The sequence below is a fragment of the Rhinopithecus roxellana genome, chromosome 15, assembly GCF_007565055.1.
Source record: "Rhinopithecus roxellana isolate Shanxi Qingling chromosome 15, ASM756505v1, whole genome shotgun sequence".
NCBI lineage: Eukaryota > Metazoa > Chordata > Mammalia > Primates > Cercopithecidae > Rhinopithecus > Rhinopithecus roxellana.
The window spans coordinates 18,247,565-18,274,686 of NC_044563.1; the positions used below are offsets into that span (position 1 = coordinate 18,247,565).

Sequence of the window (27,122 nt, forward strand, 5' to 3'; positions counted from 1 at the left end):
CCTTAGGTGTCCTGTCAGAAGAACAGATCCGTCTGAAGAAACTGAAGCGGCAAGAGGAGGAACAGGCTCATGCCGTATGCCTGCCCCCCAGGGCTTCCTCACCCCCTCAAATCCTGCCTCAGCTCAGCCCGGAGCAACTGGGCATGATCGAGAAGCTGGTCGCTGCCCAGCAACAGTGTAACCAGCGCTCCTTTTCTGACCAGCTTCGAGTCACGGTACTTGACACACCTGGGGAGAGGCGGCTGCACCTAGATCACCAGTGGGCTTCTTGATGTCCGACTCAAAGCGCTTTGCCTTTTCCCTCCTGGGTAGCCTTGGCCCATGGCACCAGATCCCCATAGCCGGGAGGCCCGTCAGCAGCGCTTTGCCCACTTCACTGAGCTGGCCATCGTCTCTGTGCAGGAGATAGTTGACTTTGCTAAACAGCTACCCGGCTTCCTGCAGCTCAGCCGGGAGGACCAGATTGCCCTGCTGAAGACCTCTGCGATCGAGGTGGCTGGAGAAGGGCAAGGGATGAAGGGAGAAGCAGAATGGGATTATCTGTGGGAGGGGCCTTCAGACGTCGAGCTGGGAGAACCAAATCTGCTAGGAAGCAGGGATGAGGGGAATCGGCCTCCCTGGAAGGGGCTATGCTCCAAGACCAACCTTCCTAGTCCCCGTTTGAGGTCTGCTGCTTGTGTGCAGGTGATGCTTCTGGAGACATCTCGGAGGTACAACCCTGGGAGTGAGAGTATCACCTTCCTCAAGGATTTCAGTTATAACCGGGAAGACTTTGCCAAAGCAGGTGAGAACTGAGATCACACAGGGATTGGGACTGGATGGACAAATGCTTCTTTTTTTTTTTATTTTTAAAAATTGAGGGCCAGGTGCGGTGTCTCATGCCTGTAATCCCAGCACTTTGGGAGGCTGAGGTGGGCAGATCACAGGTTCAGTAGATCAAGACCATCTGGCTAACACGGTGAAACCCTATCTCTACTAAAAATACAAAAAAATTAGTCAGGCATGGTGGCACGTGCCTGTAGTCTCAGCTACTCAGGAGACTGAGGCAGGAGAATCGCTTGAATCGGGGAGGCGGAGGTTACAGTGAGCCGAGATCGCACCATTGCACTCCAGCCTGGGTGACAAAAAAAAAAAATTGAGATGGAGTCTCACTATGTTGCCCAGGCTGGTCCTAAACTCCTGGCCTCAAGTGATCCGCCAGCCTTGGACTCCCAAAGTGCTGGGATTACAGGCGTGAGCCACCCACCATGCCTGGCCAAGGACTGTTTCTTTTTTTGTTTCTTTCTTTCTTTTTTTTTTTTTTGAGACGGAGTCTCGCTCTGTCTCCCAGGCTGGAGTGCAGTGGCCAGATCTCAGCTCACTGCAAGCTCCGCCTCCCGGGTTCACGCCATTCTCCTGCCTCAGCCTCCCGAGTAGCTGGGACTACAGGCGCCCGCCACCTTGCCTGGCTAGTTTTTTGTATTTTTTAGTAGAGACAGGGTTTCACCGTGTTAGCCAGGATGGTCTCGATCTCCTGACCTCGTGATCCGCCCGTCTTGGCCTCCCAAAGTGCTAGGATTACAGGCTTGAGCCACCGCGCCCGGCCATTCTTTTTTTTTTTTTTTTTTAAGACAGAGTTTGCTCTGTCGCCCAAGCAGGAGTGCAGGAGTGTAGTGGCGTGATCTTGGCTCACTACAACTTCCGCCTCCTGGGTTCAAGCAATTCTCCTGCCTTCAAGCAATTCTCCTGCCTCAGCTTCTTGAGTAGCTGGGATGAGGTACACCACCACACGCAGCTAATTTTTGTATTTTTAGTAGAGACAGGGTTTTACCATGTTGACCAGGCTGGTCTTGAACTCCTGACCTTAAGTGATCCACACACCTCAGCCTCCCAAAATGCTGGGATTACAGGCGTGAGCAACTGAACCTGGCCAGAACTGGTTCTTTTTGTCATAGGCCCATAGTGACTACAGAGCCACAGGCCCAGCGTTTGAGTGACTGGTAAGGGAAGGCTCCCTTTATTTTTTGAAGATGGAAAACTGGAATGCTGATAGGCTTCTCTCAGCTGCTCCAGATAGACCCCTGTCCTCTGTTGCTTTAGGTCAGTGGTTTCCAAACTGTATTCCAAGGAACCTGAGAGATATATGGAATGGCACCTTGGAGGAGAAACAGGGAGGCACAGGAAGTGAACTAATCTTCCTCACATGTGCTCTTTGGGGATCGGGGGGCTGATTTCCCCTACTCTTTTTTTTTGAGATAAGTTCTTGCTCTGTCACGTAGGCTAAAGTGCAGTGGCATGAACGTGGCTCACTGCAGCCTCAACCACCTGGGCTCTCCTGCCTCAGCCCCCCAAGTAGGTGGGACTATAGGCATGCATCACCATGCCAGGCTAATTTTTATATTTTTTTGTAGAGACTGAGTTTCGCCATGTTGCCCAGGCTGGTCTCGAAATGGTCTCGAACTCCTGAGCTCAAAGGATCCACCCACCTCAGCCTCTCAAAGTGCTGGGAGTACAGGTGTGAGCCACCACACCCAGCCTCCCCTACTCTTTTTTTTTTTTTGAGACGGAGTCTCGCTCTCGCCCGGGCTGGAGTGCAGTGGCCGGATCTCAGCTCACTGCAAGCTCTGCCTCCCGGGTTTACGCCATTCTCCTGCCTCAGCCTCCGGAGTAGCTGGGACTACAGGCGCCCGCCACCTCGCCCGGCTAGTTTTTTTTGTATTTTTCAGTAGAGACGGGGTTTCACCGTATTAGCCAGGATGGTCTCGATCTCCTGACCTTGTGATCCGCCCGTCTCGGCCTCCCAAAGTGCTGGGATTAAAGGCTTGAGCCACCGCACCCGGCCCCCTACTCTTTTTTTTTTTTTTTTTTTTTTTTTTTTTGAGATGGAGTCTCACTCTGCTGCCAAGCTGGAGTGCAGTGGCACGATCTTGGCTCACTGCAACTTCCACCTCCCGGGTTCAAGCGATTCCCCTGCCTCAGCCTCTCGAGTAGCTGGAACTACAGGCGTGCGCCACAACGCTCAGCTAACTTTTGTATTTTTAGTAGAGACAGGGTTTCACTGTGTTGCCCAAGCTGGTCTTGAACTCCTGAGCTCAGGCAATCCACCCGCCTCGGCCTCCCAAAGTCCTGGGATTACAGCCATGAGCCACCACACCAGGCCCCTCCCCTACTCTTTTTCAATTACACTTTCTGATGAACTGGAACCATGGCATGGCAAATATGCCCAGAGGGGATGTACAATAAGGGCGAATGTTTCCATCCCCGTCCTATATCTGAAGTATTTTCTCCAAAAATTAGTTCATGCTGTGGCTCTCTATCTGATTCTCGCTTGGGAGCTACGCAGAAGGGGTTTCTTCATATTCAACTATTGGTTATGTTTGTGTCATGAAAACTGGCCTGGGAAAGGACAGGAGGCTGAGGGACTTTTGGAGGGACTGGAATTGAGCTTCAGCAGGAAACCAAGTAGCTTAACAACTGGATGAGTGGGGCTCTAAAATATGGCTGATGCCCTGACTCCATTCTCAGGGCTGGTAGATCTGTGGCCAGGCCAGTCATCAAGCCTTCCCTGGTTTCTGACAACTCAGGTCAGCTTATGTGCCTCTTGCTCTCCCAACACAGGCCCACCCAATGAGCTTTCTAGGAAGGCCACCCTTCACTGTAGGGCATAATAGGGCTATGTTGGCACCTTTTGCCTTCTATAGTGCCCGGTGTGCTGCCCGGATGTGTTGGCACCTAATGGGGTGATTTAATGACTTTACCCAGCTTTGAAGCCCAGCCCTCCTGCCTCTTCCAAACCGTTTTTCCTCGATGGTTATTATCTCAGACCTTCTTAACCATGGCTCTCCCCTCCTTCAGAATATCCTCCTTGTGGAACCCTGCCCAGTTCTAAGATCTCTGTATTAGTTTGGCACTCATAGACTTGTGCTATCTGAATCTGCACCTATTTGTAGATTTATTTATTTACTTATTTTATTTTATTTATTATTTTTGAGACGGAGTTTCACTCTTGTTGCCCAGGCTGGAGTGCAATTGGCACAATCTTGGCTCACTGCAACCTCTGCCTCCCAGGTTCAAGCGATTCTCCTGCCTCAGCCTCCCGAGTAGCTGCTGGGATTATAGGCATGTGCCACCACGCCTGGCTAATTCTGTATTTTTAGTAGAGATGAGGTTTCTCCATGTTGGTCAGGCTGGTCTCAAACTCCCGACCTCAGGTGATCTGCTCGCCTCAGCCTCCCAAAGTGCTGGGATTACAGGTGTGAGCCACCGTGCCCAGCCCTTATAGATTTATTTATACAAGCAGTTTTGAAGTAATCATGCTTGCCTTTCATTTTTCATTTCATGAGTGAGGTCTTGGGGAGAAGGAACTGGAGCTCTGTTTGTCACGTCTCCTCCCCTCTCTATCCACTACTATTTACTGCATACAGTAGATGACTGGTGACACGGACTGAGCACATTTGAGGTGTTCATTCCGTGGGCATCAGCAGACCCTCACAGGTGCATTAGCCAACTATAGAACCTCCTCTTAATTTGTGTATAAAGGGGACTGTTTGCCATACTTTGGGGCTCAAAACCTCACCAAGAAATGCTTTAGAAAATGGGGCTTGCCGCCGGGCGTGGTGGCTCACACCTGAAATCCCAGCACTTGGGAGGCCGAGGCAGGTGGATCACCTGAGGTCAGGAGTTCGAGACCAGCCTGGCTAACATGGCGAAATCCCATCTCTACTGAAAATACAAAAATTAGCTAGGCGTGGTGGTGCATGCATCCCAGCTACCCAGGAGGCTGAGGCAGGAGAATCACTTGAACTCAGGAGGCTGAGGTTGCAGTGAGCCGAGATCGTGCCACTGAACTCCAGCCTGGGTTGGACTCTGAACCAGCAAGACTCTGTCTCAAAGAAAAGAAAAAAGAAAAAGAAAATGGGGCCTGCCTATTAAATGGACTAACACACAACACTTGATAAACATCAGGGTGAAAGTACAGGAAGTGACTCACCAAGAAGCCTTGAATGGAAAAGTGTAGCAGATGGTTGCTAAAAGAAATCTGACAAAGCCTGGGGAACTGTGTAGGGTGCAGAGACTTTGACAATGTGTATGAGAGACATATTCTCTAGGTATCATGACTTTAACTCATGGTTTGTTGCATTTTAGTCTTCTCAGCAGGAAGACTGTTTCCATGAAAAACTGATTATTTATTGGCCGGGCATGGTGGCTTATGCCTGTAATCCCAGTACTTTGGGAGGCCGAGGCAGGCAGATCACGAGGGCAAGAGATCGAGACCATCCTGGCCAACATGATGAAACCCTGTCTCTACTAAAAATATAAAAATTAGCTGGGCGTGGTGATGTGCGCCTCTATTCCCAGCTACTCAAGAGGCTGAGTCAGGAGAATCGCTTGAACCCGGGAGGCAGAGCTTACAGTGAGCCGAGATTATGCTACTGCACTCCAGCCTGGTGACAGAGTAAGACTCCATCTCAAAAAAAAAAAAAGAAAAAAAAACATATATATATATATTTATTTATTTATTTTACAAGCACTTATGTGGTAGTTACCATATATGCCACATATTTATGAGATAGGTACTATTATTATTCCCATTTTACAGCTGGGAAAACCAAAGCCCAGAGAGGTTACATAACTTACACAAGGTCACACTGCCTTGTAAGTGGTAGAGCCAGGACTCAATCCCAGGCAGTCTGGCATCAGAATCCACATCCTCACCCATACTGCAATATTCCCTCTAGGATGTGATACATGAAATGTATCTCTAGTGTTCAAATAAGTAAGGCCAATGCCAGTGAAAAACAATTCTTTTTTTTCCTTTAAAACAGGGTCTCACTTTGTCGCCCAGGCTGAATGCAGTGGTGTGATCAATCACGGCTCAATGCAGCCTCGACCTTCTGGGCTCAAGTGATCCTCCTTGAGTAGCTGGGATTACAGGTGTGAGCCACTGTGCCCTGCTGAAAAAGGATTCTTTTATTTTTTTGTTTTTTTTTTTGAGCCAGAGTCTTCTGTTGCCCAGGCTGGAGTGCAAGTAGCATGATCTCAGCTCACTGTAAGCTCCGCCTCCCAGGTTCAAGCAATACTGCTGCTCAGCCTCCCACGTAGCTGGGACTACAGGTGCGCCACCACGCCCAGTTAATTTTTGTATTTTTAGTAGAGATGGAGTTTCACTGTGTTGCCCAGGCTGGTCTCGAACTCCTGAGCTCAGGCAATCTGTCTGCCTCGGCCTCCTGAAGTGCTGGGATTACAAGGATAAGCCATCACATCCTGCTCTTTTTCTTTTTCTTTTCTTTCTTTCTTTCTTTCTTTTTTTTTTTTTTTGAGATGGAGTTTCACTCTGTCACCCAGGCTGGAGTGCAGTGGCGTGATCTTGGCTCACTGCAACCTCCGCCTCCCAGATTCAAGCAATTCTTCTGCCTCAGCCTCCTAAGTAGCTGGAATTACAGGCGTGCACCACCATGCCCAGCTAATTTTTGTATTTTCAGTAGAGACGGGGTTTTGCCATGTCAGCCAAGCTGGTCTTGAACTCCTGACCTCAGGTGATCCGTCTGCCTCGGCCTCCTAAGGGCTGGGATAAAAGGCATGAACCGCCGTGCCCTGCTGAAAAAGGATTCTTTATAAACAAAAATAGAGTTGCTTCTATTTCTAGAAACATGGAGCCCTCAAGAATTTTAATAACAGAATTGGCGGGGAATGGTGTCTGATACCTGTATCCCAGCACTTTGGGAGGGCAAGGCGGGTGGATTGCTTGAGTCCAGGAGTTTGAGACCGGCCTGGGCAACATGGTGAAATCCTGTCACAACAAAAAATATAAGAATTAGCTAGGTGTGGTGGTATGCACCAGTAGTCCCAGCTACTAGGGAGGCTGAAGTGGGAGGATTGCTTGCGCCTGGGAGGTCGAGGCTGTAGTGAGCTGTGATCGTGCCACTGCACTCCAGTCTGGGTGACCAAACAAGACCCTGTCTCAAAGAAAAAAAACAAGAATACCAGAATTATTATCATTTAATTCAGCACCTCTTGTGTGCCAGACACAGCACTAAGTGCTCTGCATACTTTGTCACTGAACCATCCCAACAATTTTCTGAGATGGGTTTAGATATGATTCTCATTTCACAGATGAGGCTTAGAGGGGTTAAGACATTTGCTCAAGGTTACACAGCAAAGCCCTGTAGCCTTTTTTTTTTTTTTTTTTTTTTTGACGGAGTCTCCCTCTGTCACCCAGGCTGGAGTGCAGTAGTACAATCTCGGCTCACTGCAACCTCCACCTTGCAGGTTCAAGTGATTCTCCTGCCTCAGCCCCCCAAGTAGCTGGGATTACAGGCGCGTGCCACCACGTCCAGCTAGTTTTTGCATTTTTAGTAGAGACGGGGTTTCGCCATGTTGGCCAGGCTCTTCTTGAACTCCTGAACTCAGGTGATCCGCCCGCCTCAGCCTCCCAAAGTGTTGGGATTACAGGTGTGAGCCACCGTGCCCAGCCCCGGTAAACTTCTTAGTGAGTTCCTAGTAGTTCCCTAAGGTAAGGCGCTGGAGGAGAGAAGGAAGTTCCTGCTGCTCCTGCTGCATGTGTCAGCCTCCCTTCTTCCTCCCTAGGGCTGCAGGTGGAATTCATCAACCCCATCTTCGAGTTCTCCAGGGCCATGAATGAGCTGCAACTCAATGATGCTGAGTTTGCTTTGCTCATTGCCATCAGCATCTTCTCTGCAGGTGTGGAGGAGGGGCAATGGGAAACAGCAAGAGACTTGCACCAAGGAGGGCTGCAGGCCCCACAGGAATCAGGGGGTGGCTTGGGAGGGTGGAGGCATTTGCTGTGTTATTTTGGGATGAGAGAGCTTGGCTGGAGCATGTCTCTATATTTTGGTTGCAATTTGGGGTATGGAACTGGACCCTGGCCAGACCGGCTCCTCAACTCTCTTGGTGACCTATAGACCGGCCCAATGTGCAGGACCAGCTCCAGGTAGAGAGGCTGCAGCACACATATGTGGAAGCCCTGCATGCCTATGTCTCCATCCACCATCCCCATGTGAGTGTCCCCATGGTGCCCCTTTTCCTCCTTCCCACACAAGGGCCCATTCCCTGATATACCTACTCTCCCTTCAAGAATTTCTCTCTGACTGCATGGTGTGCAGACAATTCACCTCTCCCACAACTCCCCTACCCTTGCCCCGCTTCCCTGCAAACAGGCAAAAGCTGTTCTTGTCTCTCTCCTTTTCCCAGGACCGACTGATGTTCCCACGGATGCTAATGAAACTGGTGAGCCTCCGGACCCTGAGCAGCGTCCACTCAGAGCAAGTGTTTGCACTGCGTCTGCAGGACAAAAAGCTCCCACCGCTGCTCTCTGAGATCTGGGATGTGCACGAATGACTGTTCTTTCCTCATATTTTGTTTTCTGGGCCGGATGGCTGAGGCCCGGTGACTGCCTCCTAGAAGTGGAACAGACTGAGAAGGGCAAACATTCCTGGGAGCTGGGCAAGGAGATCCACCCGTGGCATTAAAAGAGAGTCAAAGGGTTGGGAGTTTTGTGGCTACTAAGCAGTGGGGCGCCCGCTAACGCTGTGCTGTGTCTGAAGACCACACTGATCCCACAAACGGATGGGCCTGGGGGCCACTTTGCACAAGGTTCTCCAGCGCTGTGCCCATCCTGCCTCCACCACTTCCTGTTTTTCCCACAGGGCCCCAAGAAAAATTCTCCACTGTCACTCTGTGGTATGGCCATAAATGTCTCAGCGCCGCCTCACTGATAGGTCTGGTACTGTTTGAACAGGAAGATCAAAATGAATACAAAATGAGAGAAACCAATGTCTGTATTGGGGGTGGGGACACGGTAGTAGAGAAGGAAGCCTGCGATCTTTAGGATCCGCCTCCAGGCTTAGAGGAGGGAGGGTCACAAGTGACAGGCTTGGCCGTGAGAGGGGGCCTCTTCTTACTAACCCCCACTGCGCCATATGGGTAAATGGAATGCTGAGGCTTAGACGCCCCCTTCCCCTGCTGGGATCCAGGTAGGATCCGGTTGCCTTTCTGCGGGGGAGGAGGAAGTGTTGGATTTCAGCGCTAAGGCCTCGGCGGTGCACCTCACGTGCGTGTGTAGCACGCCGTAGTTTTTCCTTTGGCATCTGAAAAAGGCACAACCTGAAAGACCCAGAACCCAGTTTCGGCTCCCAGGTCCTTTGGGACAGGAAGAGAAGAGCTGTGTGGCCGCGGGGAGGCTGTCCTGCGGCGGGGCGGGCCTCGCGGACGCACTGGACTCCATCGCCCAGCGGGCGCCGCGGCGCTGTCACGCCCCGCCCTCCCCGCGCGCGCCCGGAGGAGGTAACCGCGGCCGCGCGCCCCCCTGCGCCCCCGCTGCCCAGGATTGGTAGGCTCCACCGCGCGGCAGCCGGCTTCCCTTCTCGGGCTCCGAGCACCTGGGCCAAAGCGCGTGAGGTGGGGGAGCAGGGGGATGGGTAGCCCGTCAGGAAGTCTCAGGTGCCGATTATCTTGGGAAGTGACTTTCAGAGGAATCCACATGTCGTCGAAATGGGCGCTATGACCCCGTCGGGTTAAAGTCTCTCTGAGTAACTCAAACAGAAGGTACTGCTGTGTGTCCGCCCCTTTGCACGCGACGGTGCTGGGTTGGCCTGGCGCGCCCTCCCCCGCCCATGGGCGCTAGATTAGATGTGTGCGCAGCCGCTGTCTCCGGAGGTCGGCCCCGCCCCGCGGTGCTTGGCTTGGCGCAGCCCCGGCCCCCCGGTCTGAATGGTACGGCCCCGGCCCCGGCCTCCCCCTCCGCACCCCGCGCGAGTGGTGCGCGCCCCCCAGTGCAGACGCGGAACTGGCGCCCGTTCGGAGCGGCGCCGCGCTGGGGAGCGACTGACGCCCCGCTGCCGGGGACGTCGGTCCGGGCCTGGCCAGTCCCCCAGACCTTGGGAGGTAGGAGCGTCTGGGCCGGTGGGGGTTTTGGGCGAGCGTCTGGGGACTCCGAGTGAGAGACGGGCTCTGAGAGGACACCGTGGCTCTTGGAGGAAGGGGTCTCTGAGGAGGCCCTGGGGGAGTGTGAAAGGGCGTGGGGCGGGGCCGGGGATGGGAGCGCCCCGGGCCGAGGAGGGGGCTCGGGCTACTGGGCTTGGTTCCTGCGGGGCGGGCGGCGCGGGTTCGGGTTTGGGGCGGGGGCGGAGGAGAACTGTCCAGCAGGTGAGGGGGCGGGCAGAGCTGGGCAGCCCTGGGGCCCGAGCCCGCACAGCGCTTGGCGGGTGTGCGTGTGCGTGCGTGCGCCTTATTTTTGGCTGGAATTTGGAGAACCACGTTTGGTTCTCAAGAATTTTTTTTTTTTTTTTAATTTGATGTTTCAAAATTGACTTGCTGGAGAGTGAGAACACTATTTCATCTTTCTGCAGTCACTCTCCTCCCTATTCTCGTGTATCTACCTGCTTCCACCTTTCCCTGCCCTTCCCTCTACCCCAACCCTGCCAGCTGCCAGCCTCCTTGCTCCAGTTCTTCCGCACGCTGGACCAGTCCGTGCTGATGAGCTTGCAAGGTCACTGCTTGGGGAGGTAGAGGAGGGGAGGAGAGCCTCTTGTGCTCACGTCAGCAGAGATGTCATATTGCTCTCTGGTTCCTGTGGTTTTACTGTGAGATCCTGTCCAAAATGAGGGACGAATCCAAAGGGTTGGTTAGCATGGCCATTTCTGCTGAAAAGGCATAGATAACTTAAAAGTTTGTGAATCCTAATTCTACCTCTGGGTGGAGCTGATGGTGATGTCGGACTTCAGCAGATAGATATGCATTTTGAGCTTGATGCTTTTGGAATACATGAAGACAGGAACCAGAGGCTCTACGTTAGTAAATATGGTTGAGGCTAGAGGCAAGAGTTGGAGCCTCGTTGGTTGTGAAGACAGAGTGTGAGTTGTGGGTGATGTTAGAGGATTTAGTCTTTAGAGGAGTTAAAGGTGTTAATCTTTGTGGGGAGGGGAGAGAGGAGAGAATGAGAAGAAAAATCCTAGTTATCTCTGCAGTCTGAATAACTGAAGGCAGTGGCTGCTGATCAGATGTGAATTCTGGCTAAAAATCGTATCCTACCCATGTCTAGAATAATAACAAGATCTCAGGGTCTTTGTGGCTCTGGAAGGAAATGATTGTGAGTGACTTGAGTTTCATCAGATAGTTCTCAGTGGATAGGGACTGAGATCCCTCCAAGGCTAGAGGGGCCTGATGCATACTCAGTAGGTGCTTCAGGCCTGATCTTTCAGATTTTGACTGGAGAGGACTCCTGGTTTTCAATGTAAACATACGTTGCAAGGTGTAGCCTAGAGCTCTGGTTCTATAAATTTTGTTTTACTTTGAGATACTTTGGCTTCCACTGTAGTCATTTCTATACAATTTTTTTTTAATCCCATGACAGATTAACTACATAATTCTTTGTTAGAACAAATCATGCTTTTTACTCATATCCCATTTCATTTCTCTGTTTCTCTCCCCCTTGCATTCTGCTCAGGAGGAGCTGAGTGCAGCTCTGTTATGGTGCCCCACCTCCTGTAGTTTGCTTATGACTCTGTTGCAATTGGGAGAACCAAAGGGACCGTTTGGGTTTGTTAAGCAGTGGTGATACCTAGAAATGAATATATGGCATGCTCGGAAACCTGGTGTTGTAGAGATATCAGTATCAAAAGCCAGAATCAGGACAAAGTACAAACTACAGACAGAGGAGGGAGAAGATGACCTAATTCTTAGCAGGTACTGTCAGTGGGAGAAGTGTCTCTAGGTTCAAGGAGAGTGAATTGTTATGGGCCTTGGCTGACTCTGGAGTAGCAGCTGCTAGCACTGTGCGGTCACCAAGCAGGGGAGGGGCTGTGGCTCTGCTATAAATAGTGCTGGGAGCCAGAGTCGCTATGGAGATAAAACTGAATCCTATTACCTGCAGGTCCTCTATTGGGAGCAACGGAAAGGAGAAAGCAGTATTTTGAGGATTTGAGAGGTGTTGCGAATAGGTCTTGTTTATTATTAGGTAGGGGAGAAAAAAGAACTTCTACTCATTACCTAAACCAAATAGAGCCTTAAGCATCCAGGGAGTGTGTATGTCTGTATATATGGGAGTGCCCACAGCAGCAGGTGAGGGAGTAGGGGGTGTGTGTGTATGTATGTATATGATATTGGGTTTCTCTCTGTGCATTGAACAAGGTCTTAGACCGCATATAGAGCACAGAGGTAGAATCCTGGAACACTAGAAGTATGAGAAAAAAACTGCTACTCATAGAAGAAATAGCCCTACTGGAAATAACTGTGCAGCGGGGTGAAACGTTTTATTTAGAGAAGTGCATAGAAACTTAAAAGGAAATAAATTACAATTAAGACAATGAAAGCTTTTCCTAATTTTAGAACATAGTTTAGAGATTTCTCTGAGCACCTCTCCCTCTCCCTGTCCTTGCAGAAATCCTAGTATTTCTGCCTCTGATTCATAGCCTCTGTAATGTATAGTAGGACAAGGACTCATCTGTGTGTATTGTATTACTGATTCTGAGCCTGAGATCAGAATAGAGGGGAGATTATGATTCAGCACCAAGGGCAGAGCTAGTAGCAGTGGCCTCTGGGCTCCTTTCTTGCCTGAAGCACGGAGAAAAGTGATGCAGGGGAGGCAACTGGGGCATGGACGTTTTCATTTGAGATCACATGAGGTAGAATAACCAACTGTTATTGTCTGAGCATGGTTAACTAGACAGTCTATGTGGTAGTTTCACATCAAGCTGAATGCAGATTGTTGAAACAGAATAATTACGTTTCCATCTAGACCTAGAAGTGCAGATTAGTGGTAGTTGAGGAGTCTGGTTTGATCCTGATCCACCCTGGAGGGGTCCTGAGAGTGACTTCAACTTTTGTTACAATGACTGAGTCCAGATTAGACGGCCTAGGTCTGTTTTTCAGAAACAGAGCCCCAGGTGTTAAGCTGGAAATGAAGTCGTTGGTAGGGATAGGTAGGTGAACCATTATTTATCTATTTCTTCTTTTTTTTCTTGAGATGGAGTCTCACTCTGTGGCCCAGGCTCAAGTGCAGTGGCGTGATCTCGGCTCGCTGCAGCCTCCGCCTCCCAGGGTCAAGTGATTCTCGTGCCTCAGACTCCCAAGTAACTGGGATTACAGACGTATGCCATCACCTCTGGCTGTTTTTTTTTGTATTTTTAGTAGAGATGGGGTTTTGCCATGTTGGCCGACTGGTCTGGAACTCCTGACCTCAGGTGATCCGCCTCAGCCTCCCAGAGTTCTGGGATTACAGGTGTGAGCCACTGTGCCCTGCCTATCTTTTTTTTTTAACATTTTATTCTGTGAGCTCATAAACCTAGACACAAGGCTAGGTAAGTGTCAAGTTCTCCTATCATTAGTATGAAAGTGGAAGACCTTCTGACCTCTGCCCCTGGCCGGGAAGAAGTTGAGAGGGATGAGTCCCTTAGGCACAGCAGTGGATCTTATCAGTACTTTTTTTCCTATTAGACTTCGGTTTTCAGAATTCCTCCCGGGAATGCTGACTCCTTGCTTGGTGCCCTGATGCTTCTCTGAGATGAACTGATGAATTGGAACCATGGTGCAAAAGAAGAAGTTCTGTCCTCGGTTACTTGACTATCTAGTGATCGTAGGGGCCAGGTAACCAAGAAGAGATGGACTTTTGTCTTAACATCTGGGATAGCCATAAAACCTGCAGTTGTTCCCCTCTCCAGTTTCCACGTTGCTTTGCATAGCTCATTTTCCCCTGTTATTTTACCCTGATGGGAGCGTTGAAGCCAATAGGGAAACAACAAAGTCAGGTGGATTGAAAGCAAAACCCTGCTCTTAACTAACATCTTTGTGATGTTGAGCAAATACACCCTTTATATCTCAGTTTTCTTATTTTGTAAAAGGAAAAGTACTTTAGAAGCTCCTCCTCTGTGTATGCTTTTTTGGTAATTTATTAGCTAATTCACTTTAAAAGATGTTAATCATCTTCAGGTGCCAGTGATAATTTTATTGTCAAAATCTCTTGTTTCAGAATAGGTGCCTTCATGACAGTGCAGACTTCACTTAGGCTACCAGCTCCATATGGCAGGCAGCACCCATATTTTCCAAGGTGTTACAGTCAGATTACTTTATCCAAAATAGCATCTTGAGCTTTATTCATCGACGGTGGTTAAAATGTGATCGCCCATTCCATCCCTTCAGGCTGCTGCATTTGTCTTTATGTTCTTCAGGCACCCGAGCAGTGACAGCGTGGCCCAGACTCCTGAACTGCTACGACGATACCCCTTAGAGGATCACGCTGAGTTTCCCCTGCCCCCAGATGTCGTGTTCTTCTGCCAACCCGAGGGCTGCCTGAGCGTGCGGCAGCGGCGCATGAGCCTCCGGGATGATACCTCTTTTGTCTTCACCCTCACTGACAAGGACACTGGAGTCACGCGATACGGCATCTGTGTTAACTTCTACCGCTCATTCCAGAAGCGAATCCCTAAGGAGAAGGGGGAAGTGGGGGCAGGATCCCATGGGAAGGAAGGAACCCGCGCCACCTGTGCCTCAGAAGAGGGTGGCACCGAGAGCTCAGAGAGTGGCTCATCCCTGCAGCCTCCCAGTGCCGACTCTACCCCTGATGTGAACCAGTCTCCTCGGGGCAAACGCCGGGCCAAGGCGGGGAGCCGCTCCCGCAACAGTACTCTCACGTCCCTGTGCGTGCTCAGTCACTACCCTTTTTTCTCCACCTTCCGAGAGTGTCTGTATACCCTCAAGCGCCTGGTGGACTGCTGTAGTGAGCGCCTGCTGGGCAAGAAACTGGGCATCCCTCGAGGCGTACAAAGGTACGGTTTGCTGCTGCTGCCCAATGGGAGCATTTTAGAGATTCCATGTAATTGGTCTTTGAGGGGCATAAGAAATTTCCTCTGCAGCTCAAGGTCCTTCAGACCTATCTAAGCATATTTAGAGTAAATATTTTTTCTTTTGGAGACGGAGTCTCGCTCTGTTCCCCAGGCTGGAGTGCAGTGGTGCGAACTCAGCTCACTGCAACCCCTGCCTCCTAGGTTCAAGTGATCCTTCTGCCTCAGCCTCCCGAATAGGTGGGATTACAGGTGTGTGCCACCACACCCAGCTAATTTTGGTGCTTTTAGTAGAGTCAGGGTTTCACCATGTTGGCCAGGCTGGTCTCAAACTCCTGACCTCAGGTGGTCCATCCACCTTGGCCTCCCGAAGTGCTGGGATTATAAGCATGAGCACCATACCCAACCAAGAGTTAATCTTTTTTTTTTTTTGAAACGGAGTCTCGCTCTGTCGCCCAGACTGGAGTGCAGTGGCAGGATCTCAGCTCACTGCAAGCTCTGCTTCCTGGGTTCACGCCATTCTCCTGCCTCAGCCTCCCAAGTAGCTGGGACTACAGGTGCCCGCCACCTCGCTCAGATAGTTTTTTGTGTTTTTTAGTAGAGATGGGTTTCACCATGCTAGCCAAGATGGTCTCGATCTCCTGACCTCGTGATCCGCCCGCTTCGGCCTCCCAAAGTGCTAGGATTACAGGCTTGAGCCACCACGCCCGGCTGAGTTAATCTTTACTAAGCAAAAGACTCTGCAGAGTTAAACCTCCTTCCAAAATTGTGTTTAGAGTAATGCTGTAATTTGATGTTTAATGGTAGTTAGGACAATAAGTTTTACCCAGTATATATTTTTACATTTGCTCTTGCTGTTGTATATATCTTCTGGTCCTATCTGAGCTCAGAGACTAGGCTTTCCTAATGATGCTCCTTTTCCCTTTGTCATCGTTAGAGCCTCTGTGGTGCTACTGGGTTGCAGTGGGGTATCAGCTCCTGATGCTAATGTGTCTGGTTCCTGCTGTCTGCTTCTCAGGGACACCATGTGGCGGATCTTTACGGGATCGCTGCTGGTGGAAGAGAAGTCAAGTGCCCTTCTGCATGACCTTCGAGAGATTGAGGCCTGGATCTATCGATTGCTGCGCTCCCCAGTACCCGTCTCTGGGCAGAAGCGAGTAGACATCGAGGTCCTACCCCAAGAGCTCCAGCCAGCTCTCACCTTTGCTCTTCCAGACCCATCTCGATTCACCCTAGTGGATTTCCCACTGCACCTTCCCTTGGAACTTCTAGGTGTGGATGCCTGTCTCCAGGTGCTAACCTGCATTCTGTTAGAGCATAAGGTGAGAGGCCAGCTTCCTAGACCTTTCTAGGGGAAGAACTCTTAAATATGCCAGTGGCCAGATCATGAGCTCTTGGAGGACAGGGACTACATATTTTTCATCTTTTTGTGCTCAAGAGGTAACATGATGCCTGGTATATAGCAGGTATTCCGTAGATATGGGTTGAATTAAGATACTGGTATCATGTGGGATGTATTCAGAGGGTTTACCATTCATTAGGGCTTATCCTTAATTGTACTGACCTAATTCTTTGGAAATATCAGTAGTTCTGTTTCAGTGAGTAGTCCTGGGATGGGCAGTACAAGAACTAGGAAGGTAAGGGAGTGATTTGCATATCTCAGGTGAGGGAGGATCACCATTCTGCCTGAATTGGGAGGTGGCAGGCATAGTCGGGCAGAGGGCAGTGCGAAAGACAAAGCTGGAGCTGTAGGCATGGTGAATTGGAAACCAAGTTGTAATGTTGGAAGCTGTTTTCTTGTAAACCTTATTTTATGTTTTGGAGTGATTCTTACTGGGTGGCTCATGACAGGTGGTGCTACAGTCCCGAGACTACAATGCACTCTCCATGTCTGTGATGGCATTCGTGGCAATGATCTATCCACTGGAGTACATGTTTCCTGTCATCCCGCTGCTTCCCACCTGCATGGCATCAGCAGAGCAGGTGAGTCTCAAGGCGTCTTCGGCTTTGTCACCTCTGTCTTCCTGAAGGAGGAGGCCTAATGCTCAAAGAAGTTGTAAGTGAGTGCTGGTCCTCAATCCTTTGTCATAACTTATTTGTCTGCAAAATCTGACAGATTTGAACTGATCTGGTGGCAAAGCTTATGCTATTTGTAGTTTTTATTTGTCACAACAAATGTTAATGACTGTAGGCTACTGGCTCTACTGCCGCGGGTGTTACGTAATACAGTAGTTCCTCCTTATCTGTGGAGGATATGTTCCAAGACCCCCAGTGGATGCCTCAAACCACAGATGGTTCCAAATTCTATAGATGTTTTGTTTTTTTCTATACATACATACCAACGATACAGTTTAATTTATGAATTAGGCACAGTAAGAGGTTAACAATTTCTCTTTGGGCATATATTTGGTGTTTTTTGGAGACAGAGTCTCCCTTTGTCCCCCAGGCTGGAGTGCAGTGGCACAGTCTTGGCTCACTGGAGCCTCCGCCTCCCGGGTTCAAGTGATTCTCCTTCAGCCTCCCTAGTAGCTGGGATTACAGGCACAGCCACCATGCCCTGCTAGTTTTTTGTATTTTTAGTAGAGACAAGGTTTCACCATGTCTTGAACTCTTTTTTTTTTTGAAACAGAGTCTCGCTCTGTCGCCCAGGCTGGAGTGCAGTGGCCGGATCTCAGCTCACTGCAAGCTCCGCCTCCCGGGTTTACGCCATTCTCCTGCCTCAGCCTCCCAAGTAGCTGGGACTATAGGCGCCCGCCAACTCGCCCGGCTAGTTTTTTTTTTTGTATTTTTAGTAGAGACGGGGTTTCGCCGTGTTAGCTAGGTTGGTCTCGATCTCCTGACCTCGCGATCCACCCGTCTCGGCCTCCCAAAGTGCTGGGATTACAAGCATGAGCCACCACGCCTGACCTCTTTGGACATATATTTGGCTTCTCTTTGGCATATCCCAATTGCCAGCATCAGTACCCTTGTGCTTTGGGGCCATTATTAAGTAAAATAAAGGTTACTTGAACAGAAACGCTGAGATTGTGCGACAGTTGACCTGATAACTGAGATGGCTACAGGTGAGTAGTGTATACAGCATGGATATGCTGGACACAGGGATGATTCATGTCTGAGTGGGACAGAGCGGGACAGCATGAGATTTCATCATGCTTCTCAGAACTATTGTCCTGGACTTCAGATATGATCAAGCTGCAGTTTAAAATTTATGAATTGTTTATTTCTGGAATTTTCCTTTTAGTATTTCAGACTGCAGTTTACCTCAGGTAACTGGAATCACAGAAAATGAAACTGTGGATAAGGAATACTACTGTATACAAAAAAATGTACCATGTGACCTTTCAAAAAATCTGAAAAATTCTGAATTTTCAAATGCATCTGGCCTCAAGGGTTTTGTAAAAGGGATTGTTTCTGCATTTCCTTATCTAGAAGAATCCGGACTTGATAAGTGCTCGTGATAGGTTTCGTCTTTGTTTTTCACCTTCTGTATCATTTCCACAGCTGCTGTTGGCTCCAACTCCGTACATCATTGGGGTTCCTGCCAGCTTCTTCCTCTACAAACTGGACTTCAAAATGCCTGATGATGTATGGCTAGTGGATCTGGACAGCAACAGGGTGAGGTTCTTCGCTGAGGCATTGTAGAGTCTGGAGGAGGACTGCATTCTAGACCCAGTCCTGGGATATCTGTTTTTCTAGATTCCTTTCAGGAATGTTCTAAGTTGTTGGATAATTTCTATTGTGAGACTTACTGAAAATTTTTTTTAAATGCTCCTTTTACCTTATTGGCCAAATAAGCCCTTGGTTAGGTCTCAGAGAATTTTAGGATTTATTTTTGCCAGAATTAAGTGGTGCCCCCACCATATCCTCCAAGAGCAGTCAGACAATTAAGATCTGAAGACCGTTACATGTGTTATAGATCATCTCTTAATGGTTTCCCTGAAGTATAGTTTCCAGTAAGAAACTGTCTTTCAATGCAGGCTTAATGAATTATTTGACCATTTTGCAATGTGAGTATATTCAAACTTTGGTGGGAAACCCTTATGTGTGTTCATTGTAAAACTTTAAAAAAATAAAAATAAGTGTAAATGAAATAAGTGAAAAGCAAAACCATAATCTTTTTATTTAGAGATAATAACCAATAGCATTAAGCTATATTTCTTTTCAGATGCATATGTATATTATATGTGTGTGTGTACATATCTTATTGTGCAGTTATATAACGTGTGTTCATTTATATAATAATATTGTATATACATCCTCTTTATTTACCCTGTGTAAGAGAAATTCCTGAGCAATAAACTCTAAAGTCACGTCTTTTATCATTTCTCTGGTGCAGGTGATTGCCCCCACCAATGCAGAAGTGCTGCCTATTCTGCCAGAACCAGAGTCACTAGAGCTGAAAAAGCATTTAAAGCAGGTACGTGAAGAATGAAGGAAAGGGGAGTAATAGATGCTGTGGGGTTCCTATAGGAAGACAGCTGTTCTCAGAGCCAGTTTCCTATCAAACTTCAAATGGAGTAGTTTTCTTCACCCTGGATGGGCTTAAGAAAAGGGATATCCCATTTCTGGGTGACAGAGTGAATTTCAGTGTTTTTGATTCCAACTCATTTTATGCCTTACTATCTTCTAATGCTTATTATACTGTATAAAATAGCCTTTCACTCTCTGTTTCTTGTGTGTGTGCCACTCTCTATGGCCTCAGAACATTTTTGGGGGTCTTTTTTTTTTTTGAGACAGAGTCTTGCTCTGTCGCCCAGGCTGGAGTGCAGTGGCGCAATCTCAGTGCACTGCAAGCTCCGTCTCCTGGGTTCATGACGTTCTCCTGCCTCAGCCTCCCCAGCAGCTGGGACTACAGGTGCACGCCACCACGCCCAGCTAATTTTTTTGTATTTTTAGTAGAGATGGGGTTTCACCGTGTTAGCCAGGATGATCTCAATCTCCTCATCCACCCGCTTCATCTTCCCAAAGTGCTGGGATTACAGGCATGAGCCACCGTGCCCTGCCGATTTTCTCAGTCTTGTTAGGCGGAAGTTAGTAGTGTGGACCATCTGGCTGCTTTTGTATCATCTTCTAGAGTTGATCCTGAGGTTCCTTTCTTCAAAAATTCCTTTCTTTGGCCGGGCATGTTGCCTCATGCCTGTAATCCCAGCACTTTGGGAAGCCGAGGTGGGTGGATCACAAGGTCAGGAGTTTGAGACCAGCCTGGCCAATATGGTGAAACTCTCTCTCTACTAAAAATGTAAAAATTAGCCGGACATGGTGGCGGACGCCCGTAGTGCGGCTGCTCGGGAGGCTGCGGCAGGAGAATTACTTGAACCCAGGAGGCAGAGGTTGCAGTGAGCCAAGATCGTGCCACTGCACTCCTGCCTGGGCCACAGAGTGAGACTGTCTCAAACAAACAAATTCCTTTCTTTGAGTAATTCCTCACATCCATTTTTTATTGATTTATTTTCTTCCTCTGCATGCTGAACACAGTACCTGAAGGTAACACATGACAAAGCTTGATTCCCTTCCCCTGCCTTATGTCTTGTGTAGGAACACCAGTAGATAGCACTGTGTTTGTTTTTAGGACTCCCTGCTCTCATGTGAAGGGCCTTTAGAAATCTTTTTCTGTGTTGTCTGAAGTACTTAGTAGTACCTCTAGATGCTATGTTTGGGTTTAAATGGGTCGTTTTGTATCATTCCTCTCACCTCAGTTGCTTTATCACTGCTGATATAATATAATACCTTGTTACTGCAGAGTCTAGTGGGAATTTTAAGTCCTGACCCCGTGATCCACCTGTCTCGGCCTCCCAAAGTACTGGGATTACAGACGTGAGCCACTGCACCCGGCCAAGAATTCTATTTTAAATGTTTGTAGGAGCTAAGATCCTTGGACTCATTGATCCTGTGTTCTAACTCCTGCTATTTAAAGTGTGGTTTATGGACCAGCAACATTAGCATCACTAGGGTTTGTTAAAGTGCAGGATCACTCCAGGCATATTGAATCGGGATCTGCGTTTTAACAACCTCCCCCAGTGATTTCTCTCCTCACTCACATTTGAGAAGCACTGCTGCCCTCGACCAGTGGTCTTCACCCTGCCCCATTGAGCCTCTGAGGGGCCGATTTAGCTTGGGATCCCTGAGCATGTGAGGCTCTGCTTCCTGTGTCCTTCAGAGCAGCTATGTTTTCAAATTTCCATTCTGTATAGTTTCACATAGATTCCAGTTTTAAAAAACATTTAATGACTATAATAATTTTGCAAACGGCTGTCCTGGACTTCAGATAAGATCAAGTTGCCTTGAGCTAGGTTGTCTTCAGATGGAGAGCTACATATTTCAGACTGTTTTCTAAAGGCTAGAGTATTGGGATTTTTGTTTCAAAGATGAAAGGTCTGAAATGGGTTGACCATGATTTGCAAATTAGCACTGTTCTTTGCTGCAGAACTTTTTGACCAGAGAATACGAGGTAGAAGACTTTAGGAAGGCTCTCTCCTTGGAGTTGAGATTGGCTAGCTGCCCAGGAACGTACCTTGTATAATGGATTTTCTTGTTGTTCCACAGGCCTTGGCCAGCATGAGCCTCAACACCCAGCCCATCCTCAATCTGGAGAAATTTCATGAGGGCCAGGAGATCCCCCTTCTCTTGGGAAGGCCTTCTAATGACCTGCAGTCCACACCCTCCACTGAATTCAACCCACTGATCTATGGCAATGATGTGGATTCTGTGGATGTTGCAACCAGGTAAGACAAAGCCGACTTTATAATCACAAGTTCTTAAATTGATCTCTTTGCTCTCTAAGTGACCTTAGGGCAGACTATTTCCCTGAACCAGGGTTTCTGTTTGTTTTGAGATGGAGTCTCACTCTTGTTGGAGTACAATGGCATAGTCTCAGCTCACTGCAACTTCCACCTCCCAGGTTCAAGTGATTCTCCTGCCTCAGCTTCCTAAGTGACTGGGATTACAGGCACCTGCCACCACGCCTGGCTAATTTTTATATTTTTAGTAGAGACAGTGTTTCACCATGTTGGCCAGGCTGGTCTCGAACTCCCGACCTCAGGTGATCCGCCCACCTCAGCCTCCCAAAGTGCTGGGATTACAGTCGTGCGCCACCGCACCCAGCCCAGGGTTTCTTTATATATAAAATATGTGCCATATTTGGTTGTTATTTTCCACCTTGGTAAAAGCAAAGTGAAGAAATAGTAAACCACGTGCTCAGGATGAAGAGGGGGCTGATGATTCTTTTAAGATATCTCTCCCCGGCCGGGCACGGTGGCTCACACCTGTAATCCCAGCACTTTGGGAGGCTGAGGTTGGCGGATCACGAAGTCAGGTGATCGAGACCATCCTGGCTACCACAGTGAAACCCTGTCTTTACTAAAAATACAAAAAAAATTAGCTGGGCATGGTGGCGGGTGCCTGTAGTCCCAGCTACTCGGGAGGCTGAGGCAGGAGAATGGTGTGAACCTGGGAGGCGGAGCTTGCATTGAGCCGAGATCGCGCCACTGCACTCCAGCCTGGGCAACAGAGCCAGACTCCGTCTCAAAAAAAAAAAGTGTCTCTCCCCTTGATGTTGGAAGCCTGTTAAGTGATGGCTTTGGGAGGTGTTCTGAGACTTTAGATCATGGGAATCCTTACCCTTCAGGGCATGGGTCTCAAATTATCTCATCATCTCCTTCCCCAGGGTCGCCATGGTACGGTTCTTCAACTCTGCCAACGTGCTACAGGGATTTCAGATGCACACACGTACCCTGCGCCTCTTCCCTCGGCCTGTGGTAGCTTTTCAAGCTGGCTCCTTTCTAGCCTCACGTCCCCGCCAGACTCCTTTTGCCGAGAAATTGGCCAGAACTCAAGCTGTGGAGTACTTTGGGGAATGGATCCTTAACCCCACCAACTATGCCTTTCAGCGAATTCACAACAGTGAGTCCACCTGCCCTCTGCTCTGCTCTGCCTTCTGCCTCTGTCCTCCTGATGGACTTTGATTTTTCCTTTGCTAATCTTTGACCTGTGCCTTCTGTCCTTGCTCTGCTTTAGACTTTTTCCTTTTTCCTGCCCTTCTTTCAGGCATTGCTTGCCTTTTTTCCTTTTTGCTGACTTTCTATTCTTTTCCCTCATGGGGTAGATATGTTTGATCCAGCCCTGATTGGTGACAAGCCGAAGTGGTATGCTCATCAGCTGCAGCCTATCCACTATCGTGTCTATGACAGCAATTCCCAGCTGGCTGAGGCCCTGAGTGTACCACCAGAGCGGGACTCTGACTCCGAACCTACTGATGATAGGTGAGCATCCTTAGGGCAGCAAAAAGGTTTTTAAGGTGAAGAGGCTCTCACTAGCCCTTCTTTAGCACAGAAGAGGCAATCTCATAGGCTTCCCATATCAGTATTTTTTTTTTAATTTTATTTCTTTATTTTTTTTCATGTGTAACAGAGTCTTGCCGCTGTGTCACCTAGGCTGGAGTGCAGTGGTTACGTCTCAGCTCACTGCAACCTCCGCCTTACAGGTTCAAGTGATTCTCCTGCCTCCGCCTCCCAAGTAGCTGGGACTACCTGGCTAATTTTTGTATATATACATTTTTTGAGATGGAGTCTCGCTGTGTCTTCCAGGCTAAAGTGCAGTGGCATGATCTTGGCTCACTGCAAGCTCCGCCTCTTGGGTTCAAGAGATTCTCTTGCCCCAGCCACCCGAGTAGCTGGGATTACAGGCACATGCTATCACGCCGAGCTGATTTTTTGTATTTTTAGTAGAGACAGAGTTTCACCATGTTAGCCAGGCTGGTTTCAAACTCATGCCCTTAAGTGATTCACCTGCCTCGGCCTCCCAAAGTGCTAGGATTACAGGCGTGAGCCACTGCGCCCGGCTACTTTTTGTATTTTTAGTAGAGATGGTGTTTCACCATGTTGGCCAGGCTGGTCTCAAACTCCAGACCTCAGGTGATCCACCCGCCTTAGCCTCCCAGAGTGCTGGGATTACAGGCGTGAGCCACTGTCCCAGCCCCCATTATCAGTCTTTATGCTTTGGTTGACTGTTTTTCTTGGCTTCCTTATTTGATTTGTTCCCTGGCCTTGAGTTCAGAGTGCTCCCCCTTTTATTTTTCCTGGTGCTGATTGCAGGTGTTCTCCCTGCCCCTTTCTGTTTTGTTTTCTATGCAATTCACTCTGCAGTGGCAGTGATAGTATGGATTATGACGATTCAAGCTCTTCTTACTCCTCCCTTGGTGACTTTGTCAGTGAAATGATGAAATGTGACATTAATGGTGATACTCCCAGTAAGTGTGCTTGGGGAGATTGGCCAGCCCTGGGCAGGGGTTGGGCATCCAGGGATGGGGTGGTCTATACCTGCCTTCCTTGGATTTTGGCAGATGTGGACCCTCTGACGCATGCAGCACTGGGGGATGCCAGCGAGGTGGAGATTGACGAGCTGCAGAATCAGAAGGAAGCAGAAGAACCTGGCCTAGACAGTGAGAACTCTCAGGAAAACCCCCCACTGCGCTCCAGCTCCAGCACCACTGCCAGCAGCAGCCCCAGCACCATCATCCACGGAGCCAACTCTGTAAGTGAGGAGCGGTGGATGAGTGAGAACCATGGCCTGGGATGTGGGCCTCATCTATTAGGAAAGCCAGGCTGTAGCTATTCATTTGCTTCTTCTCACACAATTTTCTCATCTTCCTCTTCGTGGGCCCTAGAGCTTAGAGCCTAAGAGACCTAGTTTTGACCCCAAAAGGAGTTCATCAGGCTTTGTTGAGAGTACAACTGTGATCCCCCTTATAGAGTTTGTGGGGACAGAGAACAGGTGCCACAGAGATCGTTTCCCACACATTCCTTAGGCTAGAAATCTGACAGGCCTGGTCCAGCGCTGCCAAACTGGGATTACAGGAAGATACCATTGGGCACCAGGTAACCACTTTTAATTTCATGTGGCCTTCAGGAACCTGCTGACTCTACGGAGATGGATGATAAGGCAGCAGTAGGCGTCTCCAAGCCCCTCCCTTCCGTGCCTCCCAGCATTGGCAAGTCGAACGTGGACAGACGTCAGGCAGAAATTGGAGAGGGGTCAGTGTGCCGACGAATCTATGACAATCCATACTTCGAGCCCCAATATGGCTTTCCCCCTGAGGAAGATGAGGATGAGCAGGGGGAAAGTTACACTCCCCGATTCAGCCAACATGTCAATGGCAATCGGTGAGAGCCTGGGGATCCCTTCTAGATGGGTGACTGAAGGACCTCACCTCAGTGGACCCTGGGCAAGGGTTAATCAGAAAGTCTAAGTCTGAATGCTCTCGTGGTCCTGCCATCCCCAGAGGGTGGTGTTTTGATCCAGGGGTTTAGGAATTACAGGAAGGGAGCGGCAGCTGCAGTGTAGCATAAGGCTCATACTCCCAAGGTCAAGTACCCCTGCCTGGGGCTCATAGGTGCCACTGTGCATTCAAGGGCTCAAAAGCTGCTGCGGCCCAACAGCTTGAGACTGGCAAGTGACTCAGATGCAGAGTCAGACTCTCGGGCAAGCTCTCCCAACTCCACCGTCTCCAACACCAGCACCGAGGGCTTCGGGGGCATCATGTCTTTTGCCAGTAAGTGCCTTGAGCTGTCTCTCTCATTCCTGTGTTCCATTTTCTCTACAGCAGAGCCTGACTATCGCACTTGTTGTTTAGAACTTCACATGTAGGGCTAGGTTAGCATTAGCAAGCTCTAATTCAGTCATTTGGGTGATACTGAATAAGGTGTTTTCAAGTGAGGGCAGTAAAGGACAGGGACAGATTAGTCATTATCATTATGCATGGACGTTTCAGTCTATTTCAGATAAGAGCTGGATGGGTAACTGCAAAACAGGCAGGAAATTCAGGATCACACACTTGTACTTATATTTAGCGGAAATACTCTGGTCAAATTTGATTTGAGTCCATATCTGGTATCTTCTTTGCCTCATAACGGACTCTTCCATGAATGTGCTTTGAAATCGATACGAGATTGAATTTTGTGCTTAGAGAGTATTTCCAGCAGTGTGGGGTGGTATCAGTTAAAGATTGAAGACAGACTATGGACTAGAGAGAGCCAACGTCAAGGATCCCTGTTATCGTGAGTTTCTTCAGCAGCCAGGGAGGGACAGTGCCAGCTTCAGACCAGAAGCCCGTTAACTGCCAGCTTTCGTGCCAGCTTTCGTGCTCTGCAGCAGTAGATGAGAGACTCAGATATTACCATGTGAGGTGGACAGAGAAAGCTGTTACTAGGTTTTGGCTGCTCCTGGCAATGGCTCCATTGTTTGCCTGGAGTTAGACTTGATCCTTTCTAAGACAGATCAGAGATGATCTGATCCACTAAACTGGGATTGTGTTTGGAAAGGAGGGAGGTGCAGATGCTGATAGTCATTAGTCCAATGCTTTGATTACTTACTCTGCCAAGTCATCACTCTCACACCCTCCCCTTGATAGGCAGCCTCTATCGGAACCACAGTACCAGCTTCAGTCTTTCAAACCTCACACTGCCCACCAAAGGTGTCCGAGAGAAGGCCACACCCTTCCCCAGTCTGAAAGGTAACTACAGCCTTCCTTTTGCCAAGCCAGGTTTCTCCGGGAGATATTTTGGGCTGTGGGTTCATGTCAGGAGCCCTGCGTCTGGTGAATCCTTTGACCTGGTTGTCGTCCCTCATGTTGCTCCTCATGGCTTTCACTGCACATCCTGGGCTCCAGTGGTTGTCAAATGGAAACCATCTTCGTAGCTAGAGAGGCCCTATTATGTCATTTAGGACAATGGCAGCTGTGGGATTACTGCTGCTTCTTGGGAGGACCCTGTCAGGGTACGTGATTAACACAGAGATCATCAGCTGCCCCCAGTCGTCTGCTGGGTTGCCACTGCATGAACTTAGGACAAACTCCATGCCAAGGAGCTGGCCCACCAGAGAATGGTTATGGAGAGCCTGGCAGCATTTATAGAGCACAGCCTCTCACCTCTCACGCACTCATAAGCCTGTCAACCCAGGGCTTGTGAGTGCGCCAGGTAGTATTTGTTAGTTTCTAGGGTCAGTTAAGACCTAATTTGAAAGCCAGGCGCAGTGGCTTACACCTGTAATCCCAGCACTTGCACTTTGGGAGGCCAAGGCGGGTGGATCACGACGTCAGGAGATCAAGACCATCCTGGCTAACATGGGGAAACCCCGTCTCTACTGAAAACAAAAAAAATTAGCCAGATGTAGTGGTGGGCGCCTGTAGTCCCAGCTGCTTGGGAGGCTGAGGCAGGAGAATGGCGTGAACCCGGGAGGCGGAGCTTGCAGTGAGCTGAGATCCGGCCACTGCACTCCAGCCTGGGCGACAGAGCAAGATTCCATCTTAAAAAATAAAAAGACCTCATTTGAATTTGGCTTGTGCCATCTGACAGT

The 27,122-nt window shown here is 49.1% G+C and overlaps 2 protein-coding genes and 1 long non-coding RNA gene across 35 annotated transcripts in view; 2 read left to right on the forward strand and 1 right to left on the reverse strand.

Annotated features, from left to right (window-relative positions):
• Window positions 1-8,486, forward strand: part of NR1H3 (nuclear receptor subfamily 1 group H member 3) — a 20,469-nt gene extending 11,983 nt beyond the window's left edge. For 4 of the 9 annotated variants that reach the window (XM_010371097.2, XM_030917310.1, XM_030917314.1 and 1 more), the window contains 5 exons: window positions 7-215; window positions 313-784; window positions 7,567-7,680; window positions 7,902-7,996; window positions 8,191-8,486. In XM_010371097.2, the coding sequence (XP_010369399.1) occupies window positions 7-215; window positions 313-784; window positions 7,567-7,680; window positions 7,902-7,996; window positions 8,191-8,337 (1,037 nt within the window). In that variant the 3' untranslated portion in view covers window positions 8,338-8,486. The remainder of the gene's footprint in view (window positions 1-6; window positions 216-312; window positions 785-7,566; window positions 7,681-7,901; window positions 7,997-8,190) is intronic. The other 5 variants (XM_030917316.1, XM_010371098.2, XM_030917315.1 and 2 more) reach the window with 4 other exon arrangements.
• A 352-nt stretch (window positions 8,487-8,838) lies between these two features.
• MADD (MAP kinase activating death domain) overlaps window positions 8,839-27,122 on the forward strand; it is a 63,118-nt gene continuing 44,834 nt past the window's right edge. For 8 of the 24 annotated variants that reach the window (XM_030917711.1, XM_010371103.2, XM_030917729.1 and 5 more), the window contains exons 1-15: window positions 9,683-9,882; window positions 13,432-13,581; window positions 14,163-14,759; window positions 15,793-16,096; window positions 16,626-16,757; window positions 18,276-18,389; window positions 19,111-19,191; window positions 21,318-21,496; window positions 22,438-22,673; window positions 22,876-23,032; window positions 23,915-24,018; window positions 24,112-24,302; window positions 24,678-24,931; window positions 25,181-25,320; window positions 26,179-26,280. In XM_030917711.1, coding sequence (XP_030773571.1) covers window positions 13,520-13,581; window positions 14,163-14,759; window positions 15,793-16,096; window positions 16,626-16,757; window positions 18,276-18,389; window positions 19,111-19,191; window positions 21,318-21,496; window positions 22,438-22,673; window positions 22,876-23,032; window positions 23,915-24,018; window positions 24,112-24,302; window positions 24,678-24,931; window positions 25,181-25,320; window positions 26,179-26,280 — 2,653 coding nt within the window. In that variant the 5' untranslated portion in view covers window positions 9,683-9,882; window positions 13,432-13,519. Of the gene's footprint in view, window positions 8,973-8,994; window positions 9,283-9,335; window positions 9,544-9,682; window positions 9,883-13,431; window positions 13,582-14,162; window positions 14,760-15,792; window positions 16,097-16,625; window positions 16,758-18,275; window positions 18,390-19,110; window positions 19,192-21,317; window positions 21,497-22,437; window positions 22,674-22,875; window positions 23,033-23,914; window positions 24,019-24,111; window positions 24,303-24,677; window positions 24,932-25,180; window positions 25,321-26,178; window positions 26,281-27,122 lie in introns of those variants that run through there. The other 16 variants (XM_030917720.1, XM_030917722.1, XM_030917726.1 and 13 more) reach the window with 11 other exon arrangements.
• On the reverse strand, window positions 10,261-11,703 carry LOC104668409. 2 transcript variants are annotated; one of them, XR_748817.2, is made up of 3 exons: window positions 11,669-11,703; window positions 10,687-10,749; window positions 10,261-10,588 (listed from the first exon to the last, which is right to left on the reverse strand). It is a non-coding gene; the product is annotated as an uncharacterized LOC104668409 (long non-coding RNA). The 2 variants fall into 2 exon arrangements; XR_748816.2 differs by lacking the exon at window positions 11,669-11,703 and adding an exon at window positions 11,558-11,664.